The sequence below is a fragment of the Typopeltis vanoorti genome, chromosome 2, assembly GCF_054136105.1.
Source record: "Typopeltis vanoorti isolate ZY-2024b chromosome 2, IOZ_Tvanoo_1.0, whole genome shotgun sequence".
NCBI lineage: Eukaryota > Metazoa > Arthropoda > Arachnida > Uropygi > Thelyphonidae > Typopeltis > Typopeltis vanoorti.
Window position 1 is genome coordinate 38,531,970 of NC_143550.1, and position 24,472 is coordinate 38,556,441.

At 33.2% G+C, this 24,472-nt stretch overlaps 1 protein-coding gene across 2 annotated transcripts in view; it reads left to right on the top strand.

Moving 5' to 3' along the window:
- LOC150108931 (uncharacterized) overlaps positions 1-24,472 on the top strand; it is a 298,899-nt gene that overhangs the window by 118,205 nt on the left and 156,222 nt on the right. For both annotated transcript variants that reach the window (XM_090411045.1, XM_090411050.1), the window contains exons 6-8: positions 3,793-4,114; positions 17,182-17,248; positions 23,421-23,767. In XM_090411045.1, coding sequence (XP_090267171.1) covers positions 3,793-4,114; positions 17,182-17,248; positions 23,421-23,767 — 736 coding nt within the window. The remainder of the gene's footprint in view (positions 1-3,792; positions 4,115-17,181; positions 17,249-23,420; positions 23,768-24,472) is intronic.

Genomic DNA, 24,472 nt, shown 5'->3' on the forward strand with positions numbered 1-24,472 from the left:
GGTGTGAGGTAGAGGTAGGCAAGACAGGATATTTAGTAGGGTGTTGCTACAGACCCAGGAGCACAGAGGATGGGGACCAGGAGATGTTTAGACAACTAAGTTTGGCAAGTGTAAGAAGAATGATTGTTATGGGAGATTTTAACTTCAGTAGTATAAATTGAAGAGAGGAAGATGCATGTAACAATAGGGGAATGGAATTTCTAGAATTCTTGAGGGACAAATGTCTTAGGCAACATGTAACAGAGGGAACAAGAGGTTCAAAAATTTTGGATTTGGTTATAGCATCAGAAGAGTTGATAATAACTGAGTTGACGTCTCTCCCACCAGTTGGAGAGAGTGACCATATTGGTGTTGACTTGGAAAATGAATACACATGCAGGAGTATCAAAGAGACGGGAACTTGTGTGGAATTATAAGGCAGGTGATTATAATAGTCTTAGACGTCAACTTCGGGAAGTTTCATGGAGGGAGGAATTGGAAGGCCGGGATATCACCAGTGCGTGGGAAATTGTGAAAGAATATTTGTTATCAGCAATGGTAAGTTGTATACCACGAGTGAAGAAGAGGACGCAATTTGGAGTAAAGTGGATGACAAACAATATTAAACAGGAATTGCATGCGAAAAAGAGGCTATGGAAGAGATATAAGGAGACAGGTGAAGAGATGCATGAGGAATATAAGACACAGGCCAGAAGAGTGACTAGTGTGGTAAGGAAAGCGAAACTGGAATATGAGAGGAGATTGGCCCTAAGATCCAAAGAAAATCCTAGGGAATTTTTTAGCTATGTGGCCAGTAGGAGGAGAAATGACTGTGGAAGAATGATATTGTGAGATAAAAATGGGAATAGAGTGACTGATGCAGAGGACATAGTGGAATTGTTCAATGAACACTTTATTGGAGTATTTCATCCTAGAGGAGTCAGTTTTAATGCTAGAGGGATAGGACTGGTACGAGGTCTGGAGGTACAGGAGGAGAGTGTGTTTCAGATACTGAGTACTCTGGATGTCAGTAAAGCTGTGGGACTGGATGGTATTTCACCACGAGTTTTGAGAGAATGTGCTAGGGAATTGACAGTACCTTTAACGTGGCTTTTCAATGAAAGTCTGGCTTTGGCAAAGGTGCCCAGGGAATGGAAGGAAGGTAAGATAGTGCCATTGCATGAGGGTGGTAACAGACTGGAAGTGTCTAATTATAGGCCAGTCTGTGTGTCATCAGTAGTTGTTAAGATCTTGGAGAAAGTAGTGAGGGACCGTGTACAGCATTGGGCAGATGAGGGTAATGTTATCTGTGAGAATCAACATGGATTTGTGAAAGGACGCTCTTGTTTTAGCAATATGCTAGCCTTTTATAATAAAGTTACAAGAACATTAGATGAGGGAAAGGCATATACTGCAATTTTCTTAGACTTGGCGAAGGCATTTGACAGGGTGCCACATGATAAGCTGATATTTAAGTTGCAGCACATGGGTCTGGATGTCAGATTGGTCAACTGGATTCAGGATTGGCTGTCTGATAGGTATCAGAGAGTTGTGTATGGTGGAGCAGTTTCCAGGAGGCAGAGGGTTACAATTGGGGTCCCACAGGGCTCAGTACTGGGACCTATATTGTTTAACCTTTATATCAATGACATAGCCAGTGGATTGCAGGGGGATATTCAGTTGTTTGCGGATGATGCAAAGCTGGGAAGGATTATTAGTAATAGTGCAGATGTGGTAGCCCTGCAAGAGGATTTAAATAAGCTAGATAGATGGGCAAATGAATGGGGGTGTCAGTTTAATGCAGCAAAATGTAAGGTCTTGAGGTTTGGGAAACATCGATGGGATGCTGCATACTCTATGGGAGGAGTTATACTGGAGGAAGTAGGGGAGACAAGAGATCTGGGGTTGATGATTGATAGAAACCTGAAGTTTAGGGGACATATTGCAAAGGTGGTGAAGGTAACACAGAGGATTGCTGCTATTATGAGAAGTACACTGACCTGCAGAGATAAGAGGGTTATCATTCCGTTGTATAAGTCTCTGATCAGACCACACTTGGACTATTGTTCTCAGATTTGGTCCCCAGGATTTGAAGGGGATAAATTAACTGTGGAAAGGATACAAAGATGGTTTCAGGACTGTACAAGGATAGTTATGAGGATCGGCTGAGAGAATGTGGACTGCAGAGTTTGGTGGATAGAAGAAGGAGAGGTGATATGATTGAGACTTTTAAACTGTTGAGAGGTGGTTACAGGGTTGACACTGGGGAGTTCTTTCGCTTGGTTGATCAGCGGGAAGGAGTGATGACAAGAGGCCATCCCTGGAAGTTATGAAAGGAAACTGTGAGCAAGAGGGTAAGGAGTGGTTTCTTTGTGTGGAGGGTGGTTGAGCCGTGGAATGCATTGCCTGATGGAGTGGTGGGAGCGAGAACGGTCAGTGAGTTTAAAGAGTGGTATGATAAACTTTGTGTTTCTCGGGGGGGGACCTTCCCTCGATGAGTCTTGACAGACTTTATGTCTTAGGAAGGACCTCCCTCGAGAGTCTTTTGACTCCTTGGAGGCCTGAATAATAATAATAATAATAATATGAACAGTAGTCTAAGTCAGTGGTCTCCAAAGTGGGGTACGCAAGTCGACACATGGGGGTATGTCAAAAAAAGTTTTATATTGATAGGAAAAAAATTAAGTAATTAATTAAAGATAAAGAATATTACTTTCTTTCATTAATTAAACATATATCTAATATAGACAAAGATGTTATAAAGATCCTGTAAACTTAAATTTGCGAGTAGCGCACGTTGGGCGACTTTGCACACATAATCATTCGTGGCAAAGCCATCATGTTTTTTAAAACTAGGGAGTAAATCTCTTACTTCTTATCATTGCCATTGTTTGTAAAGCATCCTAGTGTTGACAAGCCCAACTAGAGATGGAAAATTGCTTAGTTATCCTGCTATCTACAGATGACACCACAGTAGTATTAATTAGTTGACTATTAGTAGTAAGTTTAACGATTTTTTAGTATATATTGTTTCTGTGCAATTCCAACGCCTTTTTGTGCTTACTTTTACGTTTACACTAGAAATAGTGAATTAATATTAATATTATAATAAATTAATTGACATTAGATACAACACAACTTTGAAAAACGAATTTCAACAGAAATCTCTTCACAATTCGTGGATGGGACTGAAGTCCGAGTATAGCAATTTAGTAAACACAGCAAATGATGCACTCCTACCGATTGGTTCTACTTATTTATGTGAGGTATCATTTTCTGCAATGATAGGTATTAAAACCAAATATCGAAATAAATTAAACTTGGAACCAGACCTTCATATCGCAGTATCAGAAGCCCTCAAACCAGAATTTCAAAAAATTATGAAAGAAATTCAAGGTCATTGTTCACATTAAATATTGTAATAAATATGTTTGTAAGCTGTTAATAATAAAAATAATGTGTAAAAATATCTAGCTTTTTTAATTATTATATGATGATACAAGGCATATTTCCTCTTTATAATACTTATTACAATAGATTTTTGCTCAATCAGTTTGGGGTATGCACTATTTATTTTTTCTGTCTTGGGGGTACACGATCAAAAAAGTTTGGAGACCACTGGTCTAAGTTGAAAGCTTTTTTTTTTTTTTTTTGATTCGTGTGTGTGTGTGTGTGGGTGTGGGTGGGTGGGTATGTGTACACCATAATCTGTTATCCAACCTTTAAATGAATGACTCTTCAATTAACTTAGTATGTCAGCTTATTATGTGTAATCATAAGACAAAATCTTATTTTTATTTATTCCATATCTAGATTTCATCAAATATTAACTCTGCTCAAGAAACACCTGTTCAAAGGCCTTTATCTCATATTGTGAGTACTCCTGATAGCTTTCGAAGAAGTAAATCTGAACTTGCAGATCATCATTGGCATCATAGAAATTCTTATCCCTCAAAAAGTTCTGTTTATTCTGCTGTTGTAAATAATAAGACATCTGCTTCTGCAGATAAAATTAAATCTTGCAACAAAGAAATAAGTGATAATTCATATAATGAAGAAAACAGAAATCGATCATTGAATGATGTGATATCATCTAATGATAAGGAGAACGTAATTCCCCACCACCCAGAAACAGGTAATTATATACATATATATTATATACATATATATATATATATATATATATATATATATATATATTTTTTTTTTTTTTTTTTCTGCCTAATGTATAATATATATGAAGTCTATTAGGATGCCTATCTGTCCTGTTTTGAACAGGACAGTCCCATTTCCACAAAAATTAACTTTTAAGTCATGTCAATTTATATTCTGTTATTGGAATATTAGTTTTCTTTTTTTTTTAAGAGGAGCCAACTAGTCAAAAGCTGATAGTAATATTGCTGCTGCACATAATAAAAATACTGTGAACTGCGGCATGTAGTGGCAAGTGTCATTTGAAGCATCAACCATATTTGAATAAAATACAGTTTATACTTTTTGCTAATGTTGTTGATGAGTAGGTAATTAAACGTGTTACTGTCAGCATTAACAATCTGTGTTATATAGTTATACTTGTTAGCTATTACTGCAATTTATTTATTGTTACAATTACAACAAGATAGACCACTGATATCAATAGCCATACCAAAAACATGGATATTTAGTAAATCAGTGAAGGACAAATTAGCCTTTTGAGAAAAGGTCAGGAATATAATAACATTATTAAAAGAAACACATGTATTAACCACAGAATTACAAAACCGTACAAACAACTTGTTAAAGACTGCAAGTGAACTTCCTCATAATGTTTGCCTCTCATTACGCTCTCTACATCCTCTTATCCCACGCATCTATGGAGTTCCAAAAATTCATAAAGAAAACACCCCTCTTCGCCCAATTGTGGAAGGAATTGATTCACCTACATATAAACTTTCAAAATATTTAGCAAAGTACCTCAAGTGTTTCTCCAATAAATCTTCATCTTTCATCAAAAACACCACAGATTTTGTTTCTCATATTAAAGATATTTCCATCGATGAAAATGACATTTTAGCTAGTTTTGACATTATATCTTTATTTACTAACGTTCCTACAGACGAGGTACTTACATTACTACAGGACAAATTATCCAAAAAAATGTTCACTTTATTAAAGCATTGCATTCATTCTGGTTACTTCAGATATCAGGACTCCATTTACAAACAAAAACAAGGCCTGGCAATGGGCAATCCTTTGTCTCCAGTGCTAGCTAACATCTTCCTTGAAGATTTTGAAAAGAAAGCCATATCTTCCTTCTCACTTAAACCAAAAGTTTGGAAAAGATATGTTGATGATATATTCATTATTTGGAATCACGGGCACACATCTCTCACAGATTTTCTTCGTCATCTAAACATCCAACATCCTAATATAAAATTTACTGCTGATTTAGAAAATAATAACTCCTTACCTTTCTTGGATGTTATGCTTACACGATGCTCTGAAAGATTAAAAATCTCTATGTACAGAAAACCTACGCATACCAATAGATATCTGCATAATCTTTCTCATCATTTTCCACCACAAAAACTTGGAACCATATCTACCTTAGGACACAGAGCATGTTCCCTCTTAAATGAAAGATGAACTACAAAAAGAAATGAATCACCTCACTTTTATTTTTAAACAAAATGGATACTCTGAAAAAACAATTAAGAAATTTCTTCTGGATTCACCTAGGCAGTGCACAACAGAGACTATTAATTTTAAAGATAGCATCTCCATTCCATACATTAGCACAGTCTCCAAAAAAATAGCTAAAGTCCTTAAAAAATATAATATCAGGACCTTCTTCACCACACTTCCTAAAATCCGTTCTCTAATCAGCCATCCAAAACCTACCCATCACAACCTTAAGTACCCTGGAGTATATAAATTGTGGTGCGATTGCAATATCCCATACTTTGGACAAACAAACAAATCTATTGAACAAAGAATAGAAGAGCATAAGAGAGACATCTCTTACAAAAGATCTCATGCAACGGCGTTATCCAGTCATATTCTTTTTTCAAATAATCCTAATGATAACCAACAAAGCCACTCCGTTTGCTGGAATAGATCAGAAAATATCTTTCGCTGTGATGATGAGTTTGAGAGGAAAATTGTAGAATCAAGAGAAATCCTGCTGAACCTGGTCCACTTAAACAACAATTTAAGTTATAACATCCCAGATAGCCATGCTGCAGTTGTTCAATATTGGCGTTCACGTGAACCTGCACTCACAATTGCAATAAACAATGGCACGCCAGTTGGAACAACTTGAAAAAATACAACGTTTTTATGTATAGATTATGTGAGGCAATTTGTACCTGTAATTTCCAGTTTGTTTAAATAATTCAATGTTTATTAGTATTCCTTTATAAATACCTGAAGAAGGCTGCCATATGCCAAAACTAGTAGTATTTGTCATTAAAATCTTTATATGTTATCTCGGTTTTATAGTCATTAAATCTATATTTTATTCAAATGTACAACAACCGAGTAAAAGCTGATCACCACATATATTTAACACAATTTTGTATGACAATTTCCTATACTTTAGGAATAGTAAGAACGTCGTAAGAACTGCTTCTAGATAAAATTAACTTTCTTCATCATCGCATCAACTTTACGTTAGAAAAAGAATCTCCACAGGGTATCTCCTTTTTGGATTTACACATCCAAAGAAAAGAAGACAGTTCCATCGCCACGTCTGTCTTTCGCAAGCCTACATTCTCAGGTCACTACATTCACAATTCTTCTGCTCATCGTCCATCTCAGAAATCTGGCATTATTAAATCACTAGTTTCCAGAGCACACAAATTCTACTCCTCTGAAGAATCTTTAAACCAGGAATTAGAAGTAATCAAAAATACAGCCATCCTAAATGGATATAATCCTAAAACAACTCAAAAAATCATCAGCCACTTCTCCACACATCAAACCAGACAGGAAGAAGTCTGTAGGATTCCCATACCTTATGTCAAAGGCATCTCCGAACGTTGACTCATTTTTCCGAATTACCAACCTACCAACCAAATTTCCAACTTGTTACCTTCTCCTAAGGACAAACTCTCACTTTTGATATTGCCTGGCATTTAAGATTCCATGCTCATGCAAATTGTCTTACTTTGGACAGACAGGTAGGTCTGTTCAGAAACGCATCTGGGAACATCAAGAACACATTCATCTTTTTAAACCGCAGAAATCTGGCCTCTCTCAACACGGAATTGAAAATCCAAACCATACGATTCGTTGTTAAAAGTCTAAACTTTTACATAGATCTTTATATAAACATGAACGTTTATGCAAAGAAAGTTCTGAAGCCCAACTACACAGACCATACTTAAACCGCAACGACGTTCTTACTATTCCTAAAGTATGGGAAATTGTCATACAAAATTGTGTTAATTTTTTTTATATTTTTTTTTTTTATTTATTTTTATTTATTTTTTTTAAACTTCTGTAACACGTTATGCACGTTGAATGAGATTCTATTGTAATCATATCATCTACCCTAATTGTATGTTATTCCTACTATTGTTTTAAACTACTGTACTGATGATATCCTAAGATACTTAGGATGAAATATTTACAATTAAATAATTTTCACTGTGGTTAATACATGTTTCTTTTAATTATGATAACACCACATGTTTTTTTATTTAAAAAAAAAAAAAATATATATATATATATAATATCATTGATGCTCAGAATTTTTTCACTTGGTTATAAATTAAGTTAAAGATGCCAAGAAATTATATTCTTTGCTTATCCTATCTCCAAGTGTAAGCAAATATAGTTCATGCATGAAGTATCTTCATGGCTGATGACTTCACATTAATTGCCTTAGGTTAGTATCCCAAAATGCAAAGCACACATCCTTTTAGTTCTATAATGCTAAGCATTATATGAAGGGTCATTACCCAGACTGTTTTGACCTCTTTTTTTTTTTGAATTCTCATCAGTGAGAGCTAGATTCAGAAGTGATACCAAGGTTGAAGTAATGCAGAAGTCATATATTTTCCATGTATTAGAGTAGTGGAAAGTTGTCACACCTTATTATGAAAATACTCTTGATCAGAGCTAGTTGTCAAATTTTTTCACTTGGTTATAAATTAAATAAAATATGCCAAGAAATATGTTATTGGTTTATCCTTTATCCAAGTGTAAGCAAACAAAGTTTGCACATGAAGTATCATCATAATTAAGCTACTTGTATATAGAGGCTAATGACTTCACATTAATTGCCTTAGTCATGAAGATACTTCATGCACAGACTTTGTTTGCTTACACTTGGATAAAGGATTAAAGATGCCAAGAATATAATTTCTTGGCATCTTTAATTTGATTTATAACTAACTGAAAGAAACTTTCAACATCTAGCTCTGCTCCAGAGTATTTTAATAATAAGGTATGACACCTTTCCACTACTTGTATATAGGAAATGTATGTGACTTCTTTGTTATTTCAACCTCTTTGGTATCATATCTGGGTCTGGCTCCCACTGATGAGACCTCCCAAAGATTGAAACTGGTCTGGGCAGTGGTGTGTGCATTATAGGATACTAAGGCATTTAATGCGAAGTCTCATGAAGATATCTCGTGCACAAACTTTTTTTGTTTATGCTTAAATAACGGATAAATCAAGAATATAATTTCTTGATATCTTTTAATTTAATAATAACATTGAAATGGTTTAGTGCAACATATGTAATGCACAATTTTCTATGAGAATGGGAAACATTTTAATATTTTGCAACATCAAATTAGATAAATAGCTGCTGCTAATTGAAGCTACATTTGGCTATCATACAGAAAAAAAAAAAAAATCATAAATTTTCAATTAATGGATTGCAAAAACAAAATAATAATAAAGTTGTATAACAAAAAGTTTTCTTGTTCCCAAACCAAAACTCAAACATATAGTTAAAAGTGCAGAACAAAAGGTACTGATAACTAAGTGTAAAAAGTGTATCTGATAGCTGAAAAATGTGCATAAAACCAATAACGAAAATAATTAATTAGGTAAACTATTCGTTTAAAAAAGCTCAAAATGAAGGGAAAAAAAGGAATAAAAAACCTATTTATATGTGTCGTAAGCCAGCAACGTGACATGTGCTGATCATTTCGTTAAAAACCTCATTAGATGTAAATAGCAGAAAACTGACTGTGACCTTGCTGCATGGTACTTATAAAATCTTGTATTAAGAAGAGTTTGGATTGTTCAACAGTATTGGGGCATTGGTCTAGTTTGAAATTAGAGGTGAATAATTTATATTCTATTTCGATTATTTTATTTTTTATTGCTTTTGGTACGTTAGGTGGTTCTTATTGCTAGTGATTCCAAACAATGTAATTTGGTTTTATATTCTTGGAAATTGATAATAGTGACTGTCTCAATTTCAGAGAGATGTTTAGATTATATTGCATGCAAGGATATCACAGTGGTGGAATTTTTGTTGTTGCTGGCGTGTTTTTGTTCATAAGTTATGTTATCTTTGTGGTTGTGAGTAAGCGGTCTGGTATGGGAATATTACAGTCATATTCAATTAATTATGACTTTATAGAATGAATGCTAGATCTAATATAAAGGTATTGCAGTCTGACTGGAAGTTAAACAACATTATGATATGGTAACACATCAGTCTGTACTATTTCAGTTCTGTGTTTTAGTAAATTTTATAGTTTGTTGCTGGTACTAAAAACGGTTTATAATTTGAATTTGAAAATTCACTTTATGACTGTATAAATGGGAATTTTAAGAGCATGTATGGCTTTGAAAAGAATGTACATGATTTTGGGCTGAGTGGATAACATAGCTGAGTTACTTGGGATACTGTTGAGAGTGGAAGATCTCTTTTACATGAGCAATTTCTTGTTTAAAGCTGTGACAGAAGATGAGTATTCATAAGCATTAATGAATTGTATTATGACAGATTTTTTGATACAATAAGAATGTAGGAGGTGAAGTGTAAATAATTTCCAGTGTGAATGTACTGATATGATGATCAAATCTAACGGGGTAAATTTTAAGAAGTTTATAAATGTATTTTCTTCATATTTGATAGAGAATTGTAATATGGGACTAAAAGTGTTGAAAGAATGAAATAACTTTGTATGCCATTCACATTTCCGATTTACAGAACATCATCCACATGTCTACCATAGTAAGAGATGCCAATGGATAAACGGGGGGGGGAATAAGAATTTCATTTCACGTGTTTCAATAATGGAATAATACTTTGAGTTGGCATAATCAAAATAAATATAAAAATGGAGAGAAACTCGCATAAAAGTTTTTCAGTTGAGTTTTCTTCCATTTTTATATTTATTGTGTTTCCATATAGGCAATTAAAAGTTCACTGAGTATACCTTTAATGTTCTGGCCAATGAGAAGACCAAAATTTGTTCATAAAAGTGATCATTGTATTTAAAGAAGTTGGCTGAAATTATTAGTTTTATTAAAGAGAGTGAAAATCTGATCCTGACGATGTCAGTTTTGCCCAAACCCACTTATTACTCCCTTTGATCTTTACCACTATCTTTTTTCTACAATTTTTCTTAGCTTATTTTTAAGTATGCTTACATCTTACCTGGAACATCCAGTGAAGATATTCCTCAGTAATTTTCACATTCAATTTTATTTCTCCTTTTTATATGAATGACTACTGTGAAAGCTCTACTTTCATAATAACTTGTGTAGCTGTTTTCATTCATCTTAATTGCTTATGATCTAGAAGTTTATATGTTCTTGAAAAATTTATATTTTCTTCACAGAATATAAATTCATTAAATATGAATACAATTTACCTTGTACCTCACCTTGATGAGGCTATCCTCTTATGGGTCATAGCAGTGACTCTTACCAAGTGCTGCTATACTATCAAGTCTCTTACTGCTTTTATTACTTGAATCATTAGGAACAAAATTCAACCTGCCATAACTCATCTTCTAGTTGAATATTATCAGTAATCTTTTTTTTTCCCCTTTCATAGATTTTCACAGAACTGCATGCAAAATTTGAAATGTGAAATCCCATTAATAAAAGAACTATAACATTACTAAAAATAAAAAAGCCATACAGCTTCATTTCGGCAATGTAAAATTACATAGGCAAAGTGGATATTAGATCCTGTTGAAAGTTTTTTCACTTGGTTATACTATAAATTAAAGATTCCACGAAATTATATTCTTGGTTTAATCCTTCATCCATGTGTAAGCAAACAAAGTTTGCATGTGAAGTAACTTCACGACTGGGCAACTCGTATACAGAGGCTAATGACTTCACATCACTTGCTTTAGTGTCTGTGCGGTTAGCCTAGTGGCTTCGCACTTCGCAACCATATGCCTGGGGAAGGAGTGTCCTAGGTTCGATTCCCGTCAACGACGTGAGGAGCTGAAGGATCTTCCTCAACCATAGACAAGTTAGCCAGTCTTGGGCTTGGACAGCAGGGTTTTTTCCTGCAGTTTATCTGGGGTTTTTCATCCTGCAAACAGGCAAACCAGTCGTGGACACACAGATTACAGTCAGGAATACTTAACAGCCATAGGCCTGATTCGTCAGCTATGCCGGTTCCCCAAATTTTATCCGGAGCCTGGATAAAATTTGGGGGGACTTAGATAGTGCTGTACATTCCTGTAAAAGGGAACATATGCTGTATCATCACACGGTAATTAATAAATAACTTGCTTTAGTATCCCATAATGCAAAACATATATCCTTATGGACATGTATAATGCTATGCATTATGGGGAAAGGTCATTACCCAGATCAGTTTTAACCTATACTGAGGTCTCATCAACGTAAGCCAGATCCACAAGTTATACCAAGGTTGAGGTAATGCAGAGGTCACATTTCCATATATGAGTAGACAAAAGGTGTTACACCTTATTACTAAAATACTCTGGATTAGAGATAGATGTTGAAAGTTTGTCCACTTGGTTATACTGTAAATTAAAGATGTGAAGAAATTATATTCTTCATTTAATCCATTATCCAAGTGTAAGCAAACAAAGTTTGCACATGAAATAACTTCACAAACATCTATCTCTAATTCAGAGTATTTTAGTGCATTTTATTTTAGAGCAGCATGATATAATCTGTGTTAACAGCCTAATGATGTTGTTTTATTTTATTATGTATTTTTTTTTTTTTTTTTTTTTTTTTTTTTTTTTTTTTTACTAACTTGGGCAAGCAGTGTTTATGAGAGCAATTTGCCACAGAGAAGATAATTGTAGTCATCAGATCGGTTAGGTCAATGCATGGTTTGATAGCTCTTTTCTTACAGATATTTTATGCAGAAACTACTTTGATATCTGATTTTAGTCTTTTTTTCCCCTAAAGAATCACGTGTTTAGAAGAAATAGCATACTATATGAGTCCACATTGTTCTGGGTCATAGATTTAATGACTTCTGATAATCCTCAAACAAACAGCTGCAGATCCTACTTTAGTTTATCCTACATTGGCAAACCTGAAGTAGAATAAACTATAACAGGGGGCAAGAATTGATAAACACTGGAATAGACCAATGTAAAGGTCTGTTCTTCAAAGTCTAGACAAGAAGCACACCTGTGGTGCATTTTGAGATGCATTTGGATACATTATTAATATATGGGATGGTGGTACAGTTGATAATCTCCTGACAGACTATAATTGTTATCGAAAGATTTGTTGAAAACATTATACAGGATGGTGGATTTGATATACTGTATTTTTTTATTTCAACTAGATCTCAGTAGAGTCAAGGGAACATGCTTTCTTGTTGCTCTTTCTAAAAAAAAAAAAAAAAAGTATAATAATTTCATCATCACTGAATATAACAAAGTAATGAAAGATTAAAAGAAATATTACAGGCAATTTTTTTTTTTTTTTTTACTCAGTGAATACTTTACGTTCCATCTAGCCTCAAATCACTTCTGTAGAGTGAACAAACTCGTAAATGAAGTCTCCAGGATGCTGAAATTAAAAATGAATCTAAAAAATGACCTGCAGTATTTACCCTCTTAGTTATACAGTCTCCCAAAATTTCATAAACAAGATCTTCCATTGAAGATCTGTTACTAAATGTTTTATAGAAATATAATTTTTTAAAAATGGTTTACATGTGTAAAGAAAATTTGAATTTAATATAAACTCCTATATTTTTCACCCATTATAATATGAACATCTGGAAGAATAGGGAAGGCTGGTTACAACATTCAAAAAATGAGTCACAGGTGAGTGAACAGGAAAGTATACTAATAGAGTTCAAGGCAGTGATTCTCAACCTATGGGATGGGCACCCCAAAGGGGGACACACCCTTTGTACTTAAGGAAATCAAAGGAAAAACTGAAAAACTACTTTATTGAAACAAAATCATTTAATGAAACTATTTATTGACACAAAAACAATATATTAAACAAAAACATAAAATATACTCTGAAAATAAAATAATAAAATGTATTAAATCCACTGTATTGAATAAACTAATTATGCTTATGGGAACATGTCAATGTTGCAAAATATACCGAGCAACTAAAAACTAAACAATAACAATGAATCTAAAAATTAATGGCTTCCTTGGGCCTGTGTTGTGGGGCAAAGCTTTTCATATGATGGCAATACATTGGAAATTGACACTCTTAGTTCTCTTTCTATATTTAACTATATTTTGTTTTTAAGGCAGCCACTGCAGAAAACCTGATTTCACCAAGATGTTGAAAATGGCAAAAGTGCATGAAAAGTTCTTGACTTTAGTGCAGAAAATTCATCAACATCGGCCCAAAATTCAAACAGCGATTTAGATGAAATTGTCTTTTGATTTCACCGCTTGACGAAGTCTATAAATTGTTCCTTCTCTTCTTCAATTGATAAACCTTCAGGGGTAATTTGAAATGGGTTTCTAACCCACTCATACATTGCCATTATGTTGTCGGCGGTTATAAAATAGTTATAAAATTCTTCGTTAACATTGTTAAATGATTTTCAGTAGTTGCAAATAAACTGATGTGTTGCTCTTCTGCCTTTTAGGTTTTGATAAATTCATCCACATTTGCACACATTTCTAATTTTTGTTGCTTTACCTTTTTGTTCCATAACTCTAGTTTTTTTACAAAAAAAGTATTAACTTTGTCACTCATCTCTAAGATATGTGTATTTTTTCCTTGGAGTTGTAGGTTTAATATATTTAGTTTCTCGAATATGTCCATCAAGTAGCACAATTTCATCACCACATTGAAGATCTGTTACTAAATTTGTAACTTAATTTGTAAACATCCTGTAAACATTTTCCTTGTGATAACCATCTTATCTCGCAGCAGAATAGTAATGTTGAATGTTTCTGCTCCAGCTATGTCTTTGCAAAGTTCAGGAAACAGTCTTGATTTTATGGGTCTCATTTTTATATAATTCACCACAGTTATAACTGTTTTTAACACAGGACAGAACAGCCAGTCTATCCAAGTAACTGCAGGAACAGGACACTTGTAAACACTATGTATGGATAGAGGTGGCAATTTATCGTTCTGGTACTAATGCTTATATATTGGTTATTCATAACAATAGTACTTAAGGAAGTTACAATGTACACAGTATATTAATTAGAATAAGCTTAAAGAGAAACCTCTGCTATAGTTCTATACAATATATACACAAAAACAAAAGTTAGAAGTAATGTTTATTAAATATACTGCCATATATTTCAGTCTGATAACAGACCATCGTCAGTGGCTTAAAAAAAACTTAAAAAAAAACACTTGTTACAAGGTAGTATGCAAACACTTGATTTATTTGAAATAGAATGAGCTGCGTGATGTTAAATCACTAATAGTGTTATGCTTTCACTGAAGAAATGGGTAATCATAAAAGTGTAAAATAAATTGCATATATGTATTATATATAAAATTTATAAAATCATACTAAACAGATCATCAGATAGATGTAGTATCTAGTTGGTTTCTTAAGACCTTATGTCTTTACAAAATATCATTATTGTTCTTAATTAGTAAATGAAAAACTTTAATGATATTTTATTTGAATCAAACTTTCCCATATTTTTGATAAGGATAGGCAGTCATTCCGATTCAAGTTAGGGCAGTGAAGCAAGGCCTCAGCACTCTCCTTAAATAGGCATTTGAATTTGTACTGACATCTATGTAGAGGATGTGTTTCAGACCAAAGAATGTTGTGGTCTGCCTCTGTTCCATGTTGAGCTAATTCAGACTTATCGGATTTTTTGTGGAAAATATATGATTGATATTCTTGCATTCTTTTTTCTATTGAGCATCCAGTTTTTCCCAAGTAGGAAAGATGGCAGTCACATGGAACTTGGTATACACCTGGAAGAAACATAGTTGAGCGTTTATCTTTAGAAGAGGGGAAATATGTTGAGAGTTTATTAATAGGAATAAAAGTCATACTAACTCATATTTCTTCAAAATTCTTGAAATTGGTTCTGAAATGCCAAAGATGTATGGGATTGGAACTCGACGTATTGATTCCTTGTTGTTTGGATTAGGTTTGTAGGAGTCAATATCTTCTCCGAAAGGACTACACAACAGATGTTGTGTAGTCCTTTGGAGAAGATATTTAATTTCATATATTGTTTGATAGTTGAGAGTTCTTCCTGTAAATGATGGGGAGTTGAACAATTAGACTTAGCTCTTCTAATTAAACCTTTGATTCCTGTCTTTTGAGAAGGATGATGTACAGATTGTTGAAGAATGTAACGTCTGGTGAAAGTGGGTTTCTGTAAACTGATGTTAAATTACCTGATGGTGAGCGGATGAGAAGAATGTCTAAAAACAATAATTTCTTGTCTCTTTCAATTTCCATAGTGAATTTGATACGAGGATGCATCAAAGTATTTATATTAGCTAAAATCGTTGGTAAAGTATCTATATCGTGAGGCCACACCGAAAAATGTCGTCTATATATCTAAAAGGATGTCTTCTGAATGCTCTAAATAAAAGTTGGCTAAAGCAGGGGAAAGTGGACTTCCCATGGCAGTTCCTTCCACTTGGTTGTAGAATTTATTTTGACAAATGAAGTATCCAGAATGCATCATGCACATTTGAGCAGTTTTACTATGTCTTGTGGGAATATTTCAGAAAGTAGTTGTAAAGTCTCTTTGAGAGGTACGTTCATAAATAGGGATTCTACATATTATATATATATTATTCTCACCATAAGATCTGTAGGTTGTATGGAGACATTTTTTAATTTGTCTAAGAAATCTCAAGAGCTTTTTTAAAAAAGAGCAAGACTTGCCTATATGTGATTTCACTAAGTTTGCTAAATATTTGACTGTGTGATACGTAGGTTAATCAGTGCAGTCTACAATCAGATTGAGAAGAATTTCTTTTTTTATGGATCTTTGGTAGTTGATAAAACCTCGATATTCTTGCAATATACATTTCTAACTTTTCTATGGCATCTGCATCTAAACTTATAATTTCGTCTAGAAGGGAGTTTAATTTTCTAATGTATACCTAAAAGTTCTCCACTTCAAGTGTAGGATCTGCCCTTGTAAGTGAAGATCCTAAACAGCAACTTTGCATAATTTATGCGTCTTAGCATGATAAATCTCAGATAAGTGGACACTGAAAAACGTTGTGATTATTAGAAGCATAAATTTTTGGATTAATGAATTCCTCTTTTTCCACGGTAGCACTGAAAAAGTTTTGTATCATCCCACAGTGCATCATGATATACAGTCTCGTCTTTCCCTGTATCTTCTAGCTTCATGCATCTTCATCTTGAGAAGGAAAATGACATTGAATTTTGGTGATGTCTTTGTATTCTTCTGTTTGTTGTAGTTGATAACTTTCACTTTAGCCAAAGTAGGATAGGTTGCAATATATCATAATTTATATGTACCAAGGTATGTACAAATTATGATGTACATTTCAGGTCAAAATATTTGTAATCAAACTAATAAACATACTGTTTATGAGATTGATTATTAATTACTACACAGTATAGTTACCTAAACTACTGTATTTTTCCTTGGAATAACATGTCATATAAGTTTTTAAATATATTTAATTGCTTTGGAAAGTTTTTTATGTTGAACCCTTACATGACAGGTTAGTTGATCAACCTATAGTACATTAGTAACATGTATGGATAAAATGCTTACATGAACATATGTAGATAGACTACTGTAACAAGAGTATGACTTAGAAATTTTTATTTCATAGATAGTGGGGTTGGAAGTGATAGACATGACCATTTAGAAACAACAGAAGCACTATCACCAGGAAACAGGTATGATTATTTTTTAATACTATCAAAATGAATGTTTGTTTCTTTTTTTTAATTATATGTCATTTTACTGTTTCTGTGAACAAATGAGTAGAAACAAATTACTGATCTCTAAGTAGCATTATTTAATATAATGCTACTTAATATAAGTTTTTTCAATTGAAGGTGAGTTAGCCGATCCCATATGGAGGTAGCAGGGTTTTTCTCCTGAAAACTCGGGTTTTTCATCCTACATACAGACAGATTGGCCTTGAAAATACATGCAATATGCAGACAAAAAATACCAGTGGTTTGTGGTGGGCAGTAGATGGCATTGGTGTAGATAATGATGGTAGTGATGGTTCGGTGTAGTTGGTAGATTATGGTGGACATAGAGTTGTAGAGTAGGTGCCCTCCCTCAATGAGTCTTTGGACTCCTTGGAGGTGTCACAAAATAATAAATAAATAATAATAAAATTAGGGGAAAAAAAAATCCTTGGCCCATCGTACTAATGTACAATAGGTTTACAACCTTTCATGGCAGAAGTCACTTTTTATATAACTTGGCATCTTAGAAACCTCATACTGCTTATGATATGAATTCATGTAATATGCATTACATTGCATTATTCTTGCCCTCACTATGCTGTTAATCCTATTTGCATTGTGTGCTCTGACTGTAAATGGTGCATGTTCTTTTGTCTGTTTTTTTGGGGGGGGAGATAAAAAAACTTGTGTTCCTGGAAGAGAAAACCCTGCCATCTTCATATGAGACTGGCTAACTCACCTTCAGTTGAAAACTTCTGATTGTCTTGTCAGATGTCATCTCCTTCCAGGAGGTTGACTGCCATGAGCTTCCACCATGTACAGTTTTGTGCTTCTTTTTTGCATTTTTCATAGGACAAAAAGGTCCATTCCTTAATATTTCCCATCCGATCTGTTCTTTGTCTTCCTCTTCTTCTTTTTCCTTGTATCATTCCTTCTAGAATTGTAGGTTCATGCCTTAGTATATGACCAAGGTAGGTAGTTTTCCTTTTCTTAATGGTTTTCAACAGATTCCTATCTTCTCCAATCATCTCTAATATTTCTAAATTAGTTTTTTTGGCAGTCCATTGGATTCTAAGAATTCTTCTGAGGATCCACATCTCAAAGGCTTTTAGTTTATTTTCACAATATTTTGATATTGTCCAGGTTTCTGCTCCATATAGCAGTGTTGGCCTTACGTTGCATTTGGACAGCCTAATTCTTGTTTTTGTGTGAATTTCTCTTGAGGTCAGAATGTTTTTCATGCTAATGAAGGTTGATTTAGCAATTTCTATTCTTCTTAATATTTCCTTATCACACTTTCCATCCTCTGTAATTAGTTGACCCAAATATATATTTCCTCTGATCTTAATATTTATATCGGGTATTTTCCCTTTTTCTCTTATTACCAGCATGGTTTTGGTTTTTTTGAAGTTGAAATTAAGTCCATATTTTTCACTTAGCTTCAGTGTCTCTTCTAGTAGGTTTTGAAGATCTTTTTTATTTTCAGCTAGTATCATCTGAATATCTTAAGTTGTTTATATTCCTGCCTCCTATATTGACTCCTTTAAATTCTTCTAATTGCTGGAAGATATGTTCAGTATAGAGGGTTAAACAATATAGGAGAAAGAACACTGCCTTGTCTGACACCCTTCTTTACTGGGAATTCCTCCGAGATTTCTTCTGACATTTTTATTGAGGCAGTTTGCTCCCAATATAGATTTATCAGCAATCTGGTATCTTTACCATCTACTCCAAAATTTCTGATGCATTTGATTAGTTGTATATTATCAAAGGCCTTTGTGTAGTCAATAAAAGATAAGTAGACTTCTTTCTGCTTCTCCAGATCTTTCTATAATAGTTCTAATGTTGAAGAGTCCTTTCCTAGTTCCTTTATTTTCCTGGAAACCAGATTGTGTTTCATTAATTTCCATTTTGATTTTATGTTTATTTCTTTCTAGGATGATATATAACATAACTTTTGCTATCTGACTGATCAGAGTGATTGTTCTGTACTCTTCACATTTGATTTTCTTTGATTTTTTAGGTGTTGGTAGGAACATTGAGTGCTTAAAATCTTTTGGCAGGTGTCCAGTTTCATATGTTTTGTTACATATGTCAGTCAGTGATCTTATAGCCTTATCATCTAAAGCCTTTAGATATTCTGCCATAATTTCATTCATTCCTGAAGCTTTTCCTGGTTTCAGTTTCCTAATGGCATTTGTTATTACTTCCCAGGTAAGAATAGTAGACCCCTCCAAATCTTCTTGCATTGGCTTATCTATTCTATCATGATTGTAGAGTTCCTTTGAATACTCTACCCATCTATACCTTATTTTGTCTTTCTCCATTAGGATGTTTCCACTGGTATCTTCAATGCAATGAGAGCCTACCCTTTTGCAAGATTTGCTAGTTAGCTCCCTAACTTTTTCATGAAGTTCTCTGGTTTTGTGCTTTTTGTCCAGAAGTTCAATTTCCTTGCATTTGTTGTTGAGCCTTAGTTCTGATTAAAAGTTCATATTCTAGATGCAAGTTGAACCCTGGTCTTTCGAGTCAGAAGGAAATATAGACCAGTCAGTCCCTGCAACCTTGATTCTAATTGCATTTCATTTGTATGTGCTGTAAATCTGGCTATAGCAAATATTTCAGTTTCATTCTTGATACAGTTATTGATATCTGCACTGTTTTTTATGTTTCTTGACCTTTTCATATTCAGACACAGTAAAGATAGTGGCTGATTGCATTTTAACATAGAACCATTTGGCGAGAATGCTCATATTACATAGAGGTGAGAGAACCAATTGCATTTTCATCTGTTTGTTTGTATTTTACATGAATGGAAAAGAAATGTACAAACAAATAGATGGAACTCCATGGTTCTACTCTTCCTTTTCTAAAATATATATAAAACATTTAGAGAACAAAGTATTTAACACACCCATCTGTATTAGATTCATTTTTAATGCATTTAAACAGCCAACACCTGAAATACAGAAAAAATGAATAACCTTTCTTGTATAATTAAATTGGTGAGATATCCATTATTATAGAGTTCTACATGTATCACAATAAAAATTGATTTATTATTCATCCACTTATTTCATCTTTTTCAACAATGAAAAATTCGTATGTAACAGTGTACAGATTGAGGAGGGGAGTATGTTGAAGGAGATAACAATTAAGTTGTACAATTGTAATAATAAACCACATTTTTGCAACCAGTCTCATTATTTAATAGCCACACCTTGTATAATGAGGAAGCACCCAACTATTACATAGATCCATGTATAAACATCAACATGTATGAAGTGTTGAAGCTCTACTTTATCGACCTAACCTTGTAATGACTGTCTCACCAATCCTAAAGTGTGGGAAATTGTCATCCTTAACTATATTAAATAAATGTATTCTCAAGGTTATTTATTTTTTTAACTCAGAATTATTTAATTCAATTTAATTTTATTTTCGGCCCAATGGTGTGTAGCCAATGTACATGCGAGTGTATGCACTCTGCTGTCTCTTTTATTTAAATATCTTATCGTTGTTTTCTATTCACAGTATTTTGTCTTATGATATGTAAGACAAAATATCTGAATACATGGCTAAGAATTTAAGGATACACAACACGTGTTAAAATAATTACTTTACTTAATATTAGGAAAGTAACATTTGATGTTTCGACCTCTGTATTCAGGTCATAATCAGAAAAATACATATGTATGAACCAAGCTACATGCTACTGCACTTTACAAAGGTAAAATGAATCCAAGCTGCTTGTTAATCTTTTATCCAGCCTGACCTCTAGTGGGAAAGAAAAAAAATTTATAATATTAAAAACTTTCTCTCCAACCACTTTTTGGTGCGGTGTAGGGACTTGGTGCCCTGGATAAAGATCTCCCTAAAGTGAGATAGGGAGATCTTTATCCAGAGCAAATCACATAAAGGGGATTCCAGTTTTGAGATAACCTTTGTCATGGGATATCAGACCTGACAAAAGCACAGGTTCCACCCTTCTTGTGAACAGCATCATGGAAGATGACGAAAGTTGAGGTGAGACATTGTTTGGGAATGTGAAGATGAAAAATATCTCTTAGGTCCATCTATCCTCTGTTTAACAACCACAAAATGATGTTAAAGATCTATTACATGGCTTCTCGAGGTGGTGGTGACCACATCTTGCTTATTGGAGGTCTGCAGTGGCATATGTATTAGCTATTAAAATGAAAAGCCAAATGGCTAGTTTTCTGGCAACTTAATAGTTATTAAAGAGATAAAAATCCTATGTTTTTATATATATAGCCAGTAAGTGAAACTCAAGATCGAGAACTACGATCTATGAGTTTCAATGCCAAAAAACTATTGGCGAAGGCAATTCGAAATATAAGCACACCTTTATGGCATTCGTATAGTGAAGGTATGCAAGTTCTTTTCACTAAGCTTTGATATCTTCCAGGTCTACCTACTCACTGATGAGACCTCAAAAAAGGTTGAAACCGGTCTGGGTAGTGACCTCTCCTCATAATGTAATGACAGTATTACATCTCTTAGGAGCTGTGTTTTACATTATGAGAGAATATCAAGAATAGTGAGGGAGCTTGCTCCACCTTTGCTTCAAATTGCCTTCGCCGATAGTTTTTCGGCATTGAAACTCATAGATCGTAGTTCTCGATCTTGAGTTTCACTTACTGGCTATATATATAAAAACATAGGATTTTTATCCCTTTAATAATGTATTAGCTATGTTTGGATAAATGCATATTATTTTTGTGAATTATTCACTAAAATATCAAGTTAAGTACGGTTTTATACAAATGATAATGTTAATTATCATTGGAGAGTTTATAATTGTTAATGTTATTTACTGAACTACATTGTCATCATCATGGAGAAATCTTCTTTTTAACTTAAACAGTATGGAAAGAGAAAAAAAACTGTAATGCATATAAAAGGCACAAAGAACTCCTCCCTAGTTTAGAGTATAGAACGGTGTTAATTAAGAACTAAATTTTCTCATGAGCAACTTCTTTGTCTCTCAAAAGCATGGACTGGGTAAGGAATTTTGAGATAAATATTCTGAATTGTTGAGATACATTATACCGTGCTCATAGAATATTAAACTATGTAATTTATAAAACTTCCTGTTCTTTTTTTAATATTCTGACTCATTTTTTATTTAAAAGTTTTGTTCTTCAGCATCAAATTATAATCTTGGACTACTTTTGTATTTCAATTATTATAATTTAAGCATCTCCTGAAAATATTAATATAATAGGGATTTTTCTTTCTAGAGTAAATTATGCTTTAAAAATATTATGTGTTTAGAATACATTTGTCTGATAATTAACACTGTTTGAAAGCTTTAAGCTTAAAACTGTGGATTCTATATACGTTTTACTTTTTTTTAAAATATATGATATGGTTCATGCAATATGTCACTGGTTTATATATAGAACTTTCATCAGTATTACTTGATAGATTCTTTTCTTAATTTTAATTATCTAAACCACCTCTTTTCATCTTACTTGTTGTTTCAAATTGAAAATGAATTGACATTAAAGTGATTGTTAATGAAATCTTATTTTTACTGAACTCTGACTTATTTGCAGTACTAATCCTATTCTTTGTCAAAAGGAATGTACTTTTCCTTCCCTACAAATAAGTGTGGTGGGGAATGAGTACAAGTATTTCTGCAGAGAGGAAAAATGAAAAAAAATTTTATTTGTTGTGGTCAATAAATAGACCATAGGCACTTTTTTGATATTAATGATAAGATAACTGGCAATGAAAACTGTTTTACATTGTCCTATCTTATAACTCCCTTGTATGATGATTTTCATTGTACTTTTTTTCTTTTTCTCTTTGTTTTAATATTTTCTGTATTTAAAATAGATTTCATCCTGTTTATAAATAAGTCCCAATCTCCATTTTCTGTGATTTTCACTTTTTGAGCAGTTTAAAGTAATTTCTTCTACAAAGACTATCTTTAAGAAAATTGAAGAACAATATTTTAAGTGTGGGGGGGGGTGATAAAACCTTAGGATCTGTATTGCGAGAGATGAATAGAGACTTGCAGAAGTTCCTAACAACATTTTAATTTTATAGATAATATGTATACTGTTATAGATGTGAATTCATATTTCCTTTCCTTTGAAGAATCAAATTTCTCTTTCAGGTGTAATCTACAAGATTTTACATCAGAGGGAGACAAAACAAACATCAGGCGGTATATTAAAAGAGAATATCGTGGACTTAAAAATCAGCGTAGCCGATCAGATGGAGTGGCTAAAATGATTCCACCCCATTTAATAAGGGATCAAGAAGAAGTACTTAATGTTAAAAGTTTAATATCAGAGCTAAAAGAAGATGGTCATGGAATTAATCATAAAACTTTTCATCACAATCCTGTATATGTCCTTCTTTCAGATGTCCCTACATTAAAAAAGATTGATTCAATAGAGAGCTTTCAACAGTGCGATAAGCTTTCTCTCCTTATTCCAAGAGACAACAATTTTAAAAAGTGTAAGTTAATTTTTAGGTATTTATGAAACATTTTTGCCATTGTTAAGATAATGATTAATCTGAGAATGGCAGTTTGCAATTTTGCAAAATGCTTCATTAATAAATAATATGCATACTGTTATAGATATGAATTCATATTTCCTTTCCTTTGAAGAATCAAATTTCTCATTCAGGTGTAAAGATGAAAGATGAAAAAAATATTTATTTGCTGTGGTCAAATAGACCACAGGCACTTTTTTGATGTTAATAATAAGATATCTGGCAGAGTCTACCATTCTCAATATTTACACCATGACCATGTTGGTGGAAACAGGAATGAAAATAGATGAAAGGATGAAAAAAAGGAGCTGAAAGAATGGAAATGTGATCACATATGCTTACAACTGCTTTTATTTGAATGTTAAAATAATAAATATTCTGTACAGTTGGTTCTCACCGTAAGATACTTAAAAAAAAAATCCCAGTTAGTTAAAATCCTCTTTAAAGGAAAATCACTATAGCCAACTGTCTGTTGTAGCTTTTTTTTTTTTTTTTTCCATACAAGTTTTCAGAAATGATGGTGGACTATATTGTTTCACTAGTTATCTATGTCAACACTGCATTATTTTTGTATTTTTTGATGAATATATAAACAAAAGATTGTTCAATCACATGCCAGCAGTAACACAACTGTTATTTTCAGTAAAGCACATCTTTATATCTTCA